Raw genomic sequence first — 19,680 nt, forward strand, 5'->3', positions numbered from 1 at the left:
AAGGCACTGCTTCTCAGTGCTAGAGGGATCATGACAGACATCCTGGTTTGAATCCAGGCTGTATCACAACCGGACGTGATTGGGAGACCCATTGGCCTAGCGTTGTCTGGGTTAGGCCGGTGTAGGCCATCAATGTAAATAAGAATTTGTTCTTAACTGACTTGCCTAGTTAACTTCTTGAAGCTAGTGGGTACTATTTTTATGTTTGGAAAAATAACGTTCCCAAAGTAAACTGCCTATTTCTCAGGACCAGATGCTAGAATATGCATATAATTGACAGATTAGGATAGAAAACACTCTAAAGTTTCCAAAACTGTCAAAATATTGTCTGTGAGTATAACAGAACTGATATTGCAGGCAAAACCTGAGGAAAATCAAACCAGGAAGTGGCTTCTATTTTGAAAGCTCCATGTTCCATAGCCCCCCATTGCTCCATTTAAAGGGATATCAACCAGATTCCTTCCCCTATCGCTTCCTCAAGGTGTCAACAGTCTTCAGACATAGTTTCAGGCTTTTATTTTGAAAAATGAGCCAGAACGAAAACATCGCGTCAAGTGGTCACATGAGTTTTGCTCGGGCAACAGAATTTGGACAGCTATTGTTTTTCCCTCTCCTACTGTGAAAGACATTTGCGGTTGATATATTATCGATTATATATTTTAAATACAACCTGAGGATTGATTATAAAAAAAACGTTTGACATGTTTCTGTGGAAATTATGGATATTATTTGGAATTTTCGTCTGCGTTGTCGTGACCGCTCTTTCCTGTGGATTTCTGAACATAATGCAACAAACAAACAGAGGTATTTGGATATAAAAAATCATCTTTATGGAACTAAAGGAACATTTGTTGTGTAACTGGGAGTGTCATGAGTGAAAACATCCGAAGATCATCAAAGGTAAATTATTAATTTGATTGCTTTTCTGAATTTTGTGACCTAGCTATTTAATGCTTAGTGTACATAAGGTTTTGTTATGCTATCGATAAACTTACACAACCGCTTGGATTGCTTTCGCTGTAAAGCATCATTTCAAAATCTGAGACGACAGGTGGATTAACAAAAGGCTAAGCTGTGTTTTGCAATATTGCACTTGTGATTTCATGAATATGATTATTTTTTAGTAATATTATTTGACTGTGGCGCTATGCTATTCAGCGGTTGCTGATGACAATTATCCTGCTTAAGGGATGGGTAGCGTCAAGAAGTTAAATAAAGGTTAAATACATTTTAAAAATCCACCAAAGAAAGGCCTTTGTGAACAGAAGACCTTTGCCGCCAAAACTCGAACGGCCAAAGAATGAATTTTGGAACAATATTCAATAGATAGGAATGTTAAGAATGGTTGGTGGGGATCTAAAGAATAATCATGCCATATTGTTTATTATTTTGTGATGTCGTTAAGGGTGGTATAACAAAGTAACTGTAACTCTGGACGTGTACGCTTTCTATGTATCAAGTTTACATCTAAATGTTGTATAAAATATGTGATTAAATATGAGAATACTTTGTGAAAATAGAAATATGATTTTAGTCTTCTAAATTAGAATGGTTTGTCATAAACTTTTGGTCAGTCAGTAACCATGCCCAAGTGAGCACAGACATTGTGTAGGCGTAATGGAATGCCCCATTTTACCCGAGGATAAAAGCCTTGGTAACAACATTTACATTAGACCAAGTAGACGGGACAGTGAGACGGACGTTACGAATGGTTGAAACTACCAGAGCAGAAAGCATTTAGCGGTGGCTACACGGCTGACAACGGTGAGACCAAAACATGCCTGCCTGCTTGCTGCTGGTGTGTAAAATGGTCGGGAGCCTGAACCTGAATAATCAACCTTGAGACCAAGCAGACAGAGGGTGTTCGCTGGACGTCACAAATTGTTAAAACTACAAGAATGGACCGTGTGGAGCGGGGCTACACGCTACTAAATGGTAAGAAACTCTGAAACTCTCAACACGGGTGAAGAAGAGAAAGACCAGAAACATTCAGTCTGCGGCTGTGCATCTAAAAGTGGTCCTAGAACTTTGACTGAAGACATGAGGTGGGAAGGAAGAATCCCTCTCAGACAACCGTTGGTACATCTGAAGTATCTCTCCTAACGAACACTCCAAGACCAGCCGAGTCTCACAATGAAGTGGGATAGGACACCAAACCCTTTTTGAGAAAGTGGTTCAACAGAGAGACAGCAATCAAGGACCGCTATGCGTAAATATACCCTACCATTAAAAGGTTTTAGGGTCACTTAGAAATGTCCTTGTTTTTGAAAGGAAAGCACATTTTTTGTCCAATAAAATAACATGAAATTGATCAGAAAAACAGTGTAGACAATGTAAATGTTGACTATTGTAGCCGGAAACAGCTGATTTAATTTTTTTTTTTTAAATATGAATATCTACATAGGCGTACAGAGGCCAATTATCAGCAACCATCACTCCTGTGTTCCAATGTCACACTGTGTTAGCTATTCCAAGTTTATAATTTTAAAAGGCTAATTGATCATTAGAAAACCCTTTTGCAAATATGTTAGCACAGCTGAAAACTGATTAAAGAAGCAATAAAGCTGGACTTAAGGCTAGTTGAGTATCTGGAGCATCAGCATTTGTGGGTTCAACTAACCTGTACCCCCGCACACTGAACCGGTACCCGTGCCCCCTGTATATAGCCTGGTTATTTTTATTGTGTTACTTTTTATTTTTGTCTACTTGGTAAATATTTTCATAACTCTTCTTGAACTGCACTGTTGGTTACGGGCTTGTAAGTAAGCATTTCACTGTAAAGTCCACACTTGTTGTATTCAGGGCATGTGATAAATAAAGTTTGATTTTATTACAGGCTCAAAATGCCCAGAAACAAAGACTTTCTTCTGAAACTCGTCAGTCTATTCTTGTTCTGAGAAATTGCCAAGAAACTGAAGATCTCATACAACGCTGTGTACTACTTGGACAAGTACATTAGTGTTTAGTTTGAGAAACAGATGCCTCACAAGTCCTCAACTGGCAGCTTCATTAAATAGTACCCGCAAAACACCAGTCTCAACGTCAACAGTGAGGAGGCGACTCCGGGATGCTGGTCTTCTAGGCAGAGAAAAAGAAAGAAAAAGCCATATCTTGCAAAGAAAAAGCCATATCTCAGACTGGCCAATAAAAATAAAATATTAAGATGGGCAAAAAAACACAGACACTGGACGGAGGAACTCTGCCTAGAAGGCCAGCGTCCCGGAGTTGCCTCTTCACTGTTGACGTTGAGACGGGTGTTTTGCGGGTACTATTTAATGAAGCTGCCAGTTGAGGACTTGTGAGGTGTCTGTTTTATCAAACCAGACACTAATGTACTTGTCCTCTTGCTCAATTGTGCACCGGGGCTCCCACTCCTCTTTCTATTCTGATTAGAGCCAGTGCTGTTGTGCTGTTCTGTGAAGGGAGTAGTATACAGCGTTGTACGAGATCTTCAGTTTCTTGGCAATTTCTCGCATAGAATAGCCTTCATTTCTCAAAACAAGAATAGACTGACGAGTTTCAGAAGAACGTGCTTTGTTTCTGGCCATTTTGAGCCTGTAATCGAACTTCCGGCGCCGACAGAGATGGCCGCCTTGCTTCGCGTTCCTAGGAACCCACAAATGCTGATGCTCCATATACTCAACTAGTCTAAAGAATGACCGTTTTATTGGTTCTTTAATCAGCACAACATTTTTCAGCTGTGCTAACATAATTGCAAAAGGGTTTTCTAATGATCAATTAGCCTGTCAATTAACTGTCATTGGAACACAGGAATGATGGTTGTTGATAATGGGCCTCTGTACGCCTATGTATGGGGTGGCAGATAGCCTAGCAGTTAGAGCGTTGGACTAGTAACCGAAAGGTTGCAAGATCGGATCCCCGAGTTTACAAGGTAAAAATCTGTCGTTCTGCCACTTAACAAGGCAGTTAACCCACTGTTCTTAGGCCGTCATTGAAAAAAAGAATTTGTTCGTAACTGACTTGCCTAGTTAAATAAAGGTACAATGTTAATGTTGTAAATGACTGTCTCCACTGTATTTCTGATACATTTTATGTTATTCTAATTGACAAAAAATGATATTTTCCTTCAAAATCAAGGACATTTTTAAGTGACCCCAAACTTTTGAACGCTAGTATATATATTTCATTTCTTATCCGAAAGAGCGGTGGTTCATGTGCAAAGTATTATTATTCCTTTGAGCGTAAGTTCCATTTAAGTAGGAGGGAACTTTACCTACCCCTCCCTCTCCATGTGTAACAAGCCGTCATATCTTGTTAGTCCACTAGGGACTTTTATCTCATGTAAGTGTATTTTGTGTATTCTTCGTTAATATTTTGTTGGTAAATAAATTATTTAAATCAATTTGTTTAGTACTGAATATTCAGAAGGGCTAGGGTTCTTCCGGATCCAAGGATTATGCCACGTTCAGAGTGAGATTGAGGTAATAATTGACTGTTATTGATGTAAAATATCTATATATCTTTTGAGTTTAATTCGGGCGAAGGTAACTCGTTAACAACTTCTTCCGTGGTGCCCCAAATTCCTAATGAGTTAATTGCTACTTGATTCATTTAATCGAATAACACTTAAACATAGTTAGTTGATAAGGTCAATAACAGTCATCACGTTAATGATTGTCACATCACGACATAGTTATAAACATGCATTCTAGTCTCAAAACAGTCAAATGTAGTAATGAGGAGGAGAAAAACAGATGCCAAATCAGTGAGTTCAGCCACCCTTCAAGCCCTGCTGTCTGATATTTGCATTTAGACTGTAAATGTTGCATTTAATCTCCTGTCAGCATGTGTTTATTGGTTGAGAGGACAGCGCAACTCCTGATCTCTCCTGTTCTCCCTCTCCCCATCTCTCTGTCTCTCCGTCTGTCCGCCCGTCCGCCCCCTTCAAAATGGCCACAGGGTGAACACGAGCTGTGGTAGCTAGCCCTTGAGATGAGACTGTGTATGCTCTGTGTGCCAGTGTCCCTCAGCTAGTATACACAGATGTTTGTTCATATGTCATCATTACTATTCTTCACACGCATCCTCTTTTTCTTTACTGAAGTACAGTTTGGTACAACAGTCTTGTCTCTGTTTTTAAGTCAAATCAATAATAGTGCAGCCATCACCCCTAGTAAGTCAGGCCTCACCTTACTGTGAAATTCATCTCTCTCTTTCTCTCTCCTCTCTCTGCTCTCTCACACACTCTTCTCTCTCACATTCTCACTCTCTCTCTCTGCTCTCTCACATTCTCTCACTCTCTCTCCAATCAAGGACAACTACACATTTGCCCAGCCTGGGATCCAAAGAAAAGTCAAGGCTCTGGAGGAGTTGGTCAGCAGGATCGATGGTGAGTGCTTTCTCTCCCTTTCACTCTTTCTCCTGTCCTCTCTTGTTGTCCTCTACTCTCCTGTGGTCCTTTCCCTCTTCCTCTCCATCTTTCTCACCCCTCCCTCCCCTTGGCTTGTCCTCTCCCACTTTCTATCTCCCTCTTTCGATCTGTGTGGTTTCCAGAAGGGAAATCCTGTCTCTGAGCACACCCCTGCATCATATCTCTCTCTCTCTGTCTGTCTGACCATATCTCTCTTCCTGTCTGTCAGAATGATGATTAGTCTGTCCTTCTGTCAGAGTGATCGTGCACACACACACACACAGACCCTGACTGCTGAGTGTCATCCCCAATCAGCGGCGGGTCAGTGTGGCTTTTAAGAGTGGTGGCTGGCTGGCGTCTGGTCCGCCGGGGGGAAGCAGGAGCCACCAGAGCATGAGATCCTCTCATTACTTTAAATTACTGAGGTGTAATCAGAATTCACTGGCCATCCTCTCCTCCCGCCATCTCCTCACAGAGCAGGATAAGGCCAGGGTAGAGGGAGACCTGTCCCTGCACAGCACAAAGGCAGACCAGGACCAGATCTAGACTCTAGTCCTATACTCCTATACTTTCTTAATATTAGAGTTGTAATCAGGATTCAGTGGACATCCTCTTACTGAACTGGGACAGAAACCGAGCCCTGCACTGCACACAGTCAGCCCAGTTCTAGACCCAGATTCAACACCAGACCTAGCGCTATACCCTATTGCCAGATCCAGCCCAGACCCAGGCATTTGTATTCCAAAACGGTCTTATATTTTCTTTCTTCCTGACGTCTCTACTCAGTTTGGACTTGGCTATATTTAACAACCAAATTTATGCAGGGAGGGAAATTGAGTTGGTCTTTTTGGACTAGATAAATGTCTTTAGGTCGCAGGTTAGATTTACCCTCTCTGGAGTAAGAGAGTTCTTAAACAGATATTGAACTTTACCAGTCCTTGAGAACTTCAGTTATTTTTCTCTTACTTTATCATTTTGAGTTTCCAGTGTTGTTGCCTTCTCCATTTTCTTGATCCTACAGTACATGTCTACTGTAAATTACCGGTAAATAATGAACCATACCTTGCCAGGTATTTATTTCTGTGATATTTTTAACAGCTGTTGGGTGGCCTTTTCTCTGTTGATTTGTAACAGAGAAGGTAGCCTAGTGGTTAAGAGTGTTGGGCAAGTAACCAAAAGGTTGCTGGTTCAAATCCCTGAGCCAACTTGGTGAAAAATCTGTCGACGTACCCTTGAGCAAGGCATTTAACCCTCTGGATAAGACCGTTTGCTAAATGACAAAAACATGTTTTTTTTATTATTCAATTTCTTTCTTTTTTACAATTTAACATATTGCTCATTAATTCAACACACAGCTCCTTAAAGGTTTGAACCATAAAGACACACCTATACACGCGCACACTTATACGCTCACAGGTCTCCTTATAGGTAGAACCAACACTACAAGCAAACTCTGTACTCATTGTAATTAGGGACAAACATTTTCTCCTGGGAATTCTTTTAAGAATCCCAATGTGTTAATTCATCTGATATTAAAATGACACCCTATCCTCTAGATAGTGCAATCCTTCGGACCAGATTTACTCCAGACACCCGAACAGGCCCCCATCCCCGTCATTCACAGGAGAAAGCAATGGAAAAGGTATCGCGGAAGGAGATCAGGGTGCCTTGTGAGGATCCGCCGACGAGTGGCTAATCTGCCTTTGCCATCGGTACTATTGGCCAACGTACAATCACTGGATAATAAATTGGATGAACTAAAAGCACGTTTATCCTACCAATGGGACATTAAAAACGTATGTTTCACCGAGTCGTGGTTGAACGATGACAAGAATAACATACAGCTAGCAGGTTATACACTGTATCGGCAGGATAGAACAGCAGCCTCTGGCAAGACAAGGAGTGGTGGTCTATGTATATTTGTAATCAACAGCTGGTGCACGATATCTAAGGAAGTCTCAAGGTTTTGCCCGCCTGAGGTAGAGTATCTCATGATAAGCTGTAGACCACACTATCTGCCTAGAGAGTTTACATCCTCTACTTTTTGTAGCTGTCAACAAACTACCACAGACCGATGCTGGCACTAAGACCGCACTCAACGAGCTGTATACCGCTATAAGCAAACAAGAAAACGCTCATCCAGAGGCGGCGCTCCTAGTGGCTGGGGACTTTAATGTAGGGAAACTTAAATCCATTTTTCCTCATTTCTACCAGCATGTTAAATGTGCAACCAGAGGGGAAAAAAAATCTAGACCACCTTTACTCCACCCACAGAGACTTGTACAAAACTCTCCCTCGCCCTCCATTTGGCAAATCTGACCATCATTCTATCCTCCTGATTCCTGCTTATAAACAAAAATTAAAGCAGGATGCACCATTGACTTGTTCAACAAAAAAGTGGTCAGATGAAGCAGATGCTAAGCTACAGGACAGTTTTGCTAGCACAGACTGGAATATGTTCTGGGATTCTTCCGATGGCATTGAGGAGTACACCACAACAGTCACTGGCTTCATCAATAAGTGCATCGATGACATCGTCCCCACAGGGACTGTATGTACATACCCCAACCAGAAGCCATGGATTACAGGCAACATCCACGCTGAGCTAAAGGGTAGAGCTGCCGCTTTCAAGGAGAGGAAGCTTATAAGAAATCCCGCTATTCCCTCCGGCGAACAATCAAACAGGCAAAGCGTCGATACAGGACTAGGATCAAATCGTACTACACCGGCTCCAACGCTCGTTGGATGTGGCAGGGCTTGCAAACTATTAGAGACTACAAAGGGAAGCACAGCTCAGAGCTGCCCAGTGACACGAGCCTACCAGATGAGCTAAAATACTTCTATGCTCGCTTTGAGGCAAGTAACACTGAAACATGCATGAGAGCATCAGCTGTTCCGGATGACTGTGTGATCACACTCTCTGTAATAACATGTTATTACATCACACTCTGTAATTTTATTTGACATTTATTTAACTAGGCAAGTCAGTTAGGAACAAATTCTTATTTTCAATGACAGCCTAGGAACAGTGGGTTAACTGCCTGTTCAGCTCGGGGGGTTTGAACTTGCAACCTTCCGGTTACTAGTCCAACGCTCTAACCACTAGGCTACCCCAATAACATGCAGACCACCATAGACCCTGTGTACAGGATCCCCATGTGAGTAAGACACGAGTAAGACCTTTAAACACGTCAACATTCACAAGGCCGCAGGGCCAGACGGAATACCAGGATGTGTACTCCGAGCATGCGCTGACCCACTGGCAAGTGTTTTCACTGACATTTTCAACCTCCCTGTCTGAGTCTGTAATACAAACATGTTTCAAGCAGACCAACATAGTCCCTGTGCCCAAGAACACTAAGGTATTTGGTATTTTATTAGGATCCCCATTAGCAGCTACTCCTCCTGGGGTTCACATAAAACATAATACAGAATGACATAATAAAGAACATCAATAGACCCCACATCCATGACAGTTTACAATCTAAGGTAATGCCAAGTAATTTAGTCTCTTCAACTTGTTCAACAGCCACACAATTCATTACCAGATTCAGCTGAGGTCTAGAACTTAAGGAATGATTTGTACCAAATACAATTCTCTTAGTTTTAGAGATGTTCAGGACCAGTTTATTACTGGCCACCCATTCCAAAACATACTGCAACTCTTTGTTAAGTGTTTCAGTGACTTCATTAACTGTGGTTGCTGATGCGTATATGGTTGAATCATCAGCATACATGGACGCACATGCTCTGTTTAATGCCAGTGGCAGGTCATTGGTAAAAATAGAAAAGAGTAGAGGACCTAGAGAGCTGCCCTACGGTACACCACACTTTACATGTTTGACATTAGAAAAGCTTCAATTAAAGAAAACTCTTCGAGTTCAATTAGATAAATAGCTCTGAATCCACGATATGGCAGAGGTTGAAAAGCCATAACACATAGGTTATTTCAACAACAGGCTATGGTCAATAATATCAAAGGCTACACTGAAATCTTACAATAAAGCTCCCACAATCCTATTATCAATTTCTTTCAACCATTCACCAGTCATTTGTGTCAGTTCAGTACATGTTGAGTACCCTTCTCTGCTGAAAGTCTGTTGTTAATTTGTTTACAGAGAAATAGCATTGTATTTGGTCAAACCCATTTTTTTCTAACAGTTTGCGAAGAGCTGGCAGCAAACTTATAGGTCTGCTGTTAGAACCAGTAAAGGCCGCTTTACCACTCTTGGGTAGCGGAATTACTTTGGCTTCCCTCCAGGCCTAAAGACAAAGACTTCCCTCTAGGCTCAGATTGAAAATATGACACAGAAGAGTGGCAAAAGATTCAGCTACCATACTCAGTAGCTTTCCATCTAAGTTGTCAATGCCAGGAGATTTGTCACCATTGATCGATAAGTCATTTTCCCACCTCTCCCACTCTAACTTTACACAATTCAAACTTGCAATGCTTTTCTTTCATTATTATTATTATTTTTTGCATGAATACAATTGCTCACTGTTCATTGTTGGCATTTCCTGCCTAAGTTTGCCCACTTTGCCAGTGAAAATATCATTAAAATAATTGGCAACATCAAATGGTTTTGTGATGAATAAGCTTTCGATGAAAGATGGAGTTGAATTTGTCTTTCTGCCCATAGTTTCATTCAAAGTACTCAAGTTTTTTTTTCATCATTCTTTACATCATTGATCTTGGCTTCATAATACAGTTTCTTCTTCTTGTTGAGTTTAGTCACATATTTCTCAATTTGCAGTAAGTAAGCCAGTCCGATGTGCAGCCAGACTTATTAGCCACTCCTTTTGCCCCATCTCTTTCAACCATACAGTTTTTACAATTCCTCAAGCTATGGAGCCTTAACAGTTCTAAACAGTTTCTTAACAGTTTATCAATAATTGGAAGAAACTATTTAATAAATTAATCAAGTGCAGCGTCTGGATGCTCCTCATTAATCACATCAGACCAACTGATATTGTTAACATCATCCACATAAGACTCGCAGCAAAATATGTTGTATGATCTCTTATATACCATTTTAGGCCCAGCTGTTGGAACTTTGGCTTTCCTGGATATAGCCACTATGTTGTGATCACTACATCCAATGGATACGGATACAGCTTTAGAACAAAGTTCTACAGTATTAGTAAAAATGTGATCAGTACATGTGGATGATCTTTTTCATGTAGTGTTTGTAAACACCCTGCTAGGTTGATTAATAACCTGAACCAGATTACAGGCACTGGTTACAGTAAGAAGCTTCCTCTTCATCGGACAGCTTGATGAAACCCAGTCAATATTCAGGTCGCCAGAAAGGAGATCGCTCTGTTTACATCACATACACTAGCAAGCATTTCACACATATTATATATAGCACTTGATGGCCTATAGCTACAACCCAAAAGAAAAGGCTTCAGATGTGTCAAGTGAACCTGCAACCACAACACTTCAAAAACACTTGACATAAGATCTTCTCTAAGCATGACAGGGATATGAGTCTGAATATATAGAGCAACACCCCCAATAAGCATCTTCTATAGATGGTATAGCTTTGTATTGCTACTGCTGTATCATCAAATGAATTATCTAAGTGAGTCTCAGAAATGGCTAATATATGAATGTTATCTGATGTTAGCAAGTTATTGATTTCATGAACCTTATTTCTAAGGCTACATATATTAATATGGGCTATTTTCAGTCCTTTCCTGGGTAGCTTATCAGAGACAGACATAAGACTGAAAAGAGCAAACAAAGCAAGAGAAAAAAAAATTCAGCAGTCCATTAATCAATTGGTGTGTGTGTGGTGTCGGGTTGAAAATACGAAACCATAGGCTTGGCTCTCTCATCCCTGCCTAAATGACTACCGACCCATAGCACTCATGTCTTTAGCCATGAATTGCTTTGAAAGGCTGGCCATGGCTCACATCAACACCATTACCCCAGAAACCCTAGACCCACTCCAATTTGCATACTGCCCCAACAGATCCACAGATGATGCTTTCTCTATTGCACTCCACACTGCCCTTTCACACCTGGACAAAATGCACACCTATGTGAGAATGCTATTCATTGACTACAGCTCAGCATTCAACACCATAGTGCCCTCAAAGCTCATCACTAAGCTAAGGACCCTGGGACTAAACAATTCCCTCTGCAACTGGATCCTGGACTTCCTGACGGGCCGCCCCCCAGGTGGTAAGGGTAAGTGGCATCGCATCCGCCACTCTGATCCTCAACACGTTGGCACTTTGGGTGCCTGCTCAGTCCAATCCTGTACTCCCTGTTCATTCATGACTGCACGGCCATGCACGACTCCAACACCATTATGAAGTTTGCCATTGACACAACAGTGGTAGTCCTGATCACCAACAATGACGAGGGAGGTGGTCAGAGACCTAGCCGTGTGGTGCCAGGACAACAACCTCAACGTGATCAAGACTAAGGAGATGATTGTGGACGACAGGAAAAGGAGGACCGAGCATGCCCCCATTCTCATCAACGGGGCTCTGGTGGAGCAGGTTGAAATCTTCAAGTTCCTTAGTGTCTACATCACCAACAAACTAACATGGTCCAAGCACACCAAGGCAGTCGTGAAGAGGGCACGACAAAACCTATCCCCCCTCAGGAGACTGAAAAGATTTGGCATGGGTCCTCAGATCCCCAGAAGGTTCTACAGCTGCACCAACGACAGCATCCTGACTGGTTTCATCACTGCCTGATATGGCAATTTCTCGGCCTCCGACCGCAAGGCACTACAGAGGGTAGTGCGTCCGGCCCAGTACATCACTGGGGCCAAGCTTCCTGCCATCCAGGACCTCTATACCAGGCTGTGTCAGAGGAAGGCCCTAAAAATTGTCAGACTCCAGCCACGTTAGTCATGGACTGTTCTCTCTGCCTCCGCACGGCAAGCAGTACCGGAGCGCCAAGTCTCCAAGAGGGCTTCTACCCCAAGCCTTAAGAGAACATCTAATCAAAGGCTATTTGCATTGCACCCCCCACCCAACATGCATCAATTACCTCGACTAACTGGTGCCCCCGCACATTGACTCTGTACCAGTACCCCCTGTATATAGCCTTGCTATTGTCATTTTACTGATGCTCGTTACTTTTGTTTATTTTTCTTTTGGTATTTTTCTTAAAACTGCATTGTTGGTTAAGGGCTTGTAAGTAAGCATTTCACTGTAGGTGAATACCTGTTGTATTTGGTGCATGTGACAAATCCAATGTGTTAATTGGCTGTGGTTAAATACTTTGCACAGGGTTCGTTCGTGCGCATGAGTCCTGGGTTCAAATACTATTTAGGGTATTTTTAAACTACTTTTAAAGACATTTGGAAGCAAGTATTTTGATGTTTTTTGATATGGGAATGGAAAGTATTGGCATATATTTGAAAATACTTATACATTATTCATATACATTTTTTAAGACTTTTTTTCAACAGGGAGTCATGCTGAGACCAATGTGTGTTTCTCAGTTGAGCCCTGCATTAACACACATACACATTCATAATGCACATCAATATTCACATCAATACACAAATCAAAACACAATCATAGAAAACAATCAGCCTTTTGAATTGCCCTAGAGGCATCAATTCATAACCTTTTTGAGAACCTTGGACAAGGAAGCTGCAAAAAACCCTAAAAGCAGATCAAACAACAATACACACAAATATATAAGCTTGAAGCTTTCCACCTTCTCCACTGTGGTCCCATCAATGTGCATAGAGGGATGTTCCCTCTGCTGTTTCTTGAAGTCCACGATTATCTTCTTTGTTTTGTTGATGTTGGGTGAGAGGTTATTTTCCTGGCGCTAATCTCCCAGGTCCCTCACCTCCTCCCTGTAGGCTGTATTGTCGTTGTTGGTAATCAGGCCTACAGATGTTGTGTCGCCTGCAAACTTGATGATTGAGTTGGAGGCGTGCGAGGTCATGCAGTCTTGGGTGAACCGGGAGTACAGGTGGGGGCTGAGCACACATCCTTGTGGGGACCCAGTGTTGAGTATCAGCGAAGTGGAGGTGTGTTTTCCTACCTTCCATACATGTGGGCGGCCCGTCAGGAAGTCCAGGACTCAGTTGCACAGGGTGGTGTTCAGACCCTGGGCCTCAAGCTTAATGATGACCTCTGAGGGTACTATGGTGTTGAATGCTGGGCTATAGTCAATGAACAGCATTCTAACATAGGTATTCATCTTGTCCAGATGGGATAGGGCTGTATGCAGTGCGATGGTGATTGCATCGTCTGTGCATCTTTTGGGGGCAGTAAGTAAATTGATGTAGGTCTAGGGTATCAGGTAATGTAGATTTGATATGGTCCTTGACTAGTCTCTCAAAGCACTTCATGATGACAGAAGTGAGTGCTACGGGGCGATAGTCATTTAGTTACCTTGGCTTTCTTGGGTACAGGAACAATGGTGGACATCTTGAATCACGTGGGGACAGTAGACTGTGATAGGGAGAGATTGAATATGTCAGTTAACACTCAAGCCAGCTGGTCTGCTCTGAGAACACGGCTAGGGATGCCGTCTGGGCCAGCAGCCTTGCGAGGGTTAACACGTTTAAATGTCTTACTCATGTCGGCCACGGGAAGGAGAGCCCACAGTCCTTGATAGCGAGCCGCGTTGGTGGCTCTGTGTTATCCGCAAAGCGGGCGAAGAAGGTGTTTAGCTTGTCCGGAAGCAAGATCTCGGTGTCCGACGTGGCTAGTTTGTAGTATGTGATTGTCTGTAGATCCTACCACATTCGTCTTGTGGCTGAGACATTGAATTGCAAATCCTGTTTAGCTCATTACTGACGTTTTGCCTGTTTCATTGCCGTACGGAGGGAAAATAACTACACTGTTTGAATTCGGCCATATTCCCAGTCAGCTTGCCATGGTGAAATGCGATGGTTCATGCTTTCAGTTTTGCGCAAATGCTGCCATCTATCCACAGTTTCTGGTTAGGGTATGTTTTAATAGTCACAGTGGGTAAAACATCTCCTATACACTTCCTGATAAACTCAGTCACCATATCAGTATATTTGTCAATAATATATTATTATTGTCGGAGGCTTCCCAGAACATATCCCTGTCCATGTGATCAACACAATATTGAAGCGTGGATTCCGATTGGTCAGACCAGCGTTGAAATGCAAAATGGAGTCCTAATCAGATTTGCCGAAAGGATGGCGGGGGAGGGCATCCCGGAAGTTGGAGTAGCAGTGGTCGATTGTTTTAGCAGCGCGAGTCAATGTGTTGATAAAATTTTGGCATTCTTGTCCTCAAATTTGCTTTGTTAAAGTCCCCAGCTACAATACATGCGACCTCAGGATTTGTGGTTTCCAGTTTGCATAAAGTCCAGTGAAGTTCTTTGAGGGGGGATATACACGACTATAACCAAAGAGAATTCTCTTCAATTTTCCTGGGGGGTACGAACAAAGGATTCGATTCGGGAAAGTCGTATTTCTGGTCAAAGTGCTGGTGAGTTACTGCACTGTCTGATATCCAATAGTTCTTCCTGGCTGTATGTATTAACACAAAACATTTTCTGGGCTAATAATAATTATAATAATGTAAGAAGTAACACACATAATAAAACAAAATACTTTAAAGAGTATCTTGTACGTCTAAGTTTATGTAGAAAGGCTTTATAACCAAAAAGAGTGCAAGGTATCGAACTACTATACTTTAGAGAGGGCCAGCCTACTTTCTCATACAGAATGCAGTGATGTGTACTGGACCCATCGCCCATAATAAGTAGTGCATTATGATAATTCTGCATAAAGACGTCTGTTTTTTTTTTTTGTAGATGGAACAGCATTGTTTATATGGACAGTAAAAAGTACAGGACCTAATGTGGGACACCTTTGGGACACCTTTCGTAATATCAATAAAAGCTAACTTAACACCATGTTTTTTTCTCCCCAATTTCGTGGTATCCAATTGCTGGTAGTTACTGTCTTGTCTCATCGCTACAACTCCCGCACAAACTCGGGAGATGCGAAGGTCGAGAGCCAAGCGTCCTCCAAAACACAACCCAACCAAGCCGCACTGCTTCCTAGGTCACGAAAATCAGAAAAGCAATCCAAAAAAAAGTTTACCTTTGATGATCTTCGGATGTTTTCACTCACGAGACTCCCAGTTACACAACAAATGTTCCTTTTGTTCCATAAAGATTATTTTTATACCCAAAATACCGACGTTTGTTTGTTGCGTTATGTTCAGAAATCCACAGGAAAGAGCATTCACGACAACGCAGATGAATATTATATTCCAAATAATGTCCACAGAAACATGTCAAACGACTGGAGACAATCTTTGAATCAATAAAGAGTGGTCAACAGTATTCTCTTATCCATACCCTTTACCACATCGTTTAACACCAAGGTTGCATTAGGGATGGTGCTATAAACCAGCATGAAACCAGACTGGTGAGCACACTGGTGAGAATACATCTCATAGGAAGGAAGGATCTAAGTTGTCAATTAATTAATATAATGTTTTCAGGGCTCTACATTAAGGCTTGTATGGGGTAAGTAAAAACATTTTTTTTTTAAATTGTTGGATTACCAGAATATAGATTTCAGTAGAAAATCACTATCAAACTATTACTCCGATCAGAATTGGATCAAGCAGCTCCGCAGTGCATGGTTTACATTCTGAGTAAATTGCCTATATTCCAATTTGCTATAACAAATTTTTCTAAATAAGTTATATTTATACAAAACGAGAACAATGTAGACCGAGCTAAGAGCCTCACCAAAGCACCACAAAATATCCTGTCAGAAAAGGTAGTTTTGATTTGAATATGACCTGGCCTATTAAGCCACTCTTCAGTGTAATTCATCCTAGATTTCTCCTGCCATGCTTTTTCATGATTAAGGTGCAATAAATGAATGTAACAGAATTCTGGACTTTCTCAGAAAGTTTTGTTTTTGAATAAAGCCAAGGCTTATGGTAATAACCCCGAGGCTTATGATAATAATGAGAGAGAGAGAGAAGAAACGATAGCAATATATACACATCTAATGAGAAATTTGAACAACACCTTCTTGTTGAGCAAAGCATTATAAGACAGACTTTATGCATACGAGGCCCCAAAAAAATCCTTCCTTGCCATTGTGAACCAAACAACCAAAAGCCTTATAAACCAAATAAAATATCATAAAAGCATTAAGACAAATTAAAGTTATGAAGAGTATTTTCCAAATTATTTGAGTGTTTAATGTCCTAAAGTTGCAGCTTTTAAATGAGATGAATTATGGAAGTCGGAGTCTATGCTATTCTCAATCCAATGAGGAGTCAAAAACTTAGGCTTCAGCTGAGGAATGCTTATGAAATGAAATGAGTAGGTGACCTATGCCTATTTCCATATTATTCTAGCATATTGCAACCTACTTACAATGCATATAGTAGCCTAGGTTTAATAAGAGAAGAGGATGAGGAAAAAATGCTAATCAGTTTATAATTTTCCAGTTCTGAGGATAGCAGAGTTGCTCTGCAGCCCGTGATGACAACCCAGCACAAGACGCACTGCTAGCGAGGCTCATTGACTGTGTCACTCGCTCCATCTGCACACTTTGGCAGACAAAGCTAGCCAGATAGGCCTAGGCTACTACACATCTCTTTCGTGTCACAGCTCCACCAGAGTGAAATAAGCTATTTGAAAAGATTTGGCTCAGCTAAATGTATTTTGCCAATGTCATGATTCTTCTCGTCCTTCCAATAGCATGCCAGTAAATGCGTAGCGGTCTTTCCTTCTTTAAAAAAATTGAATAATTGAGTTTGTACGTTATTTTGGATGGCTGCTAGGGGGAGATAACATTGTCTATGGCAGGGGTGTCAAACATTCCATGGAGGGCCTATTGTCTGCTGGTTATAGTTTTTTCCCCCTTTCAATTGAGACCTAGACAACCAGGTGGGGAATTCCTTACTAATCAGTAACCTTAATTCATCAATCAGCACAAGGGATGAGCGAAAACCCGCAGACACTCGGCCTTCCGTGGGACGAGTTTGACACGTGGTCTATGGGCAAGCGCATAATTTTTTATCATATCACTACTATGTACTTGACACATTTTCAGTCACACTTTTGACTGATGGTGTTACAGACCTTTTATTTTGTGACTTCAGCTTTCGGACAAGTAAAAACAAATCTGTCCTACTTGTTCAAAGGACAAGTGGCTAAAAAAGTGAATGTCAAGCCCTGGTTGTTGAAAATGAAAACATATTCACTAGAAGTTGACTGATCTTCCAACGAGCCAAGTGGCGGCTGGGAGAGGGAATAGTAGTCGACTGACTGCCCAGGGTCGATTTAACCAGCATTTCTTAAAATAAAAAGCCTGGAGAGATAAAATGGTGAAAGCATCACTTGTCTTATTTTTCTCAGTAATGATGCCAGTGTCTGACACAACTTGCTTATGCAGGGAAGGAGATGAATTGCCACGCTTCAATGCATTAACTATTTTCCACAATGTAGATGGATCACCAGCAGAGTCTGTGATATAACTTAGAGAGTAGCTTGATTTAGCTTTCTTAATTTAGGAAGTACACCTATTTTTACATTTCCACATTTATTTCTACATCTAGGAAGTACATACACTTGAACCAGGTCTGTTTGGTATTTTAAATAATGTATTTCGAAATATGTTTGTGAAAATACTTTAAAGTAGTAGGCTATTTATAGGAAAGTATTTGAAAATACTTTTGAATACTTCCAATATTCCAGTTGATTCAGGCCACAACGACTTAAATACACAGGAAATAATCAAATACACGTGCGTGTGCATATCAGTTTGTGTGTTTGCCCATGCATGTTTATGTGTGTGAGTATGTACATGTATGAGTTGGTGTGGATTGATTTCCACCTCTGCGTAACTAGATCCATGAGGGCTGTTCTAGGGGAGATGTTATGCAGCACCACTCTGCCAGCTCTCTGCTAGCTTATTAAACCTGACACAGGACATGGCTCCAAGGGGGTCATTTTGGGATAATGGCACAGTGTAACAACAGTCCTACAAAGCCCAGAGTGACTTAAAAATAACCACCAAACCACCATTCCACACTGGAATTTACATCTTGAAAAGAGGAAATTGTTCAGAGTGCAGAGAACAGCAGGGCACAAGAAAGAAAAATAGAGAAAAAGGGGAAGAGAAAGAAGAGGAGGACATGGAGCCAGTGAAGAAGAAGAGAGAGAAAAAGGGAAGATGGGAAGAAAGAATTAGATGCAACAGCTGTGGTGAAGAGATAGATCAGTGCCCTTGCTACATTCCCTTCCTTCAGAGACACATATCAGCCTTAGTCTCTTGCTCTATGTGGTACACAAACCAATTTGTATTTGATCCTATTACCACGGTGTATTTGACCCCTACCACAGTCTCTGATGTTATACGGTGTGTGCTAGCCAGGCTGGAGGTGTACCACTGAAAGATGGCCTGCCCAGATTGGTGCTACTTGATGGGCTGTGGCCCTGATGTTCAGACATGTTCCTGAAGCACACCTCTGGCTCCTCAGCCATATGGCTCTGCTCTGTCAGGTGACAGAAAGGAAGGAGCTAAGGAAGGAGCACCACAGGGACATCACAGAATCTGACCAGCCTGCCAGCCTTCCCTGACATAATGTCTGTAAGCACAGCGGAGCGTCTGGACGCGACAGAGAAAGATGGAAGTGGAAGGAGGGCGTGGAGGTGGTGTGAGAGAAAGACCTAAACTGTCCCTCACTCGTGATGCCATCAGCAAAGACACATTGTGGTCATACAGCTGAATAGCCACATCATGCTAGAACAGCAACCACAATATCTGCCCAGACTACACTGTATGAAGAGGTATTTTCTAATTTGGCCCCTGTAATTATATTAGATACTAATGATGCTGCATTTTGTAGGGCTTTTCAAGGTGCCTTACGAGTTGACAGTGTAATGGTGAATTGATCTCACCTTGCATTGTCCTTTGCAGTGATGCTGATAGATTAAATTATATGCATAGCAAATATGTGATGACATGAGAAACTGATCCCCACCTGATGATGATGATAATACAGAATCTGATCTGTGTTGTTGTGTTATACGGCCTCCACAGAGTCTTGTAATTCCTCATTCCTTGGCTGATCCAGTCCAATTTGACCACCTGTGACAGAGGGGGTGGTGAAGTGGTGCTGATCTCACCCCAGTGTCTGATTGCATTAACGCTTCGTCCCGTCCTACCCTGTGACTCTTCTGCTCTGTATCAGTGGCTCAGGTCCGTCCTTCAGTCTCTCCCTGCCTGCCCTTCAGCCCAAACACTGCCAGCTCACCTGCCTTTATCTCCCTCAAACAGAGAGCAAAGGAGAGGGAGAGTAGA

At 41.8% G+C, this 19,680-nt stretch overlaps 1 protein-coding gene across 1 annotated transcript in view; it reads left to right on the forward strand.

The window, feature by feature from the left end:
• LOC112214424 (TBC1 domain family member 22B) overlaps positions 1 to 19,680 on the forward strand; it is a 201,203-nt gene that overhangs the window by 110,137 nt on the left and 71,386 nt on the right. The window contains exon 11 of the mRNA XM_024373144.2: positions 5,275 to 5,350. Coding sequence (XP_024228912.1) covers positions 5,275 to 5,350 — 76 coding nt within the window. The remainder of the gene's footprint in view (positions 1 to 5,274; positions 5,351 to 19,680) is intronic.

This window comes from Oncorhynchus tshawytscha, linkage group LG15 (genome assembly GCF_018296145.1).
Source record: "Oncorhynchus tshawytscha isolate Ot180627B linkage group LG15, Otsh_v2.0, whole genome shotgun sequence".
Lineage (NCBI taxonomy): Eukaryota > Metazoa > Chordata > Actinopteri > Salmoniformes > Salmonidae > Oncorhynchus > Oncorhynchus tshawytscha.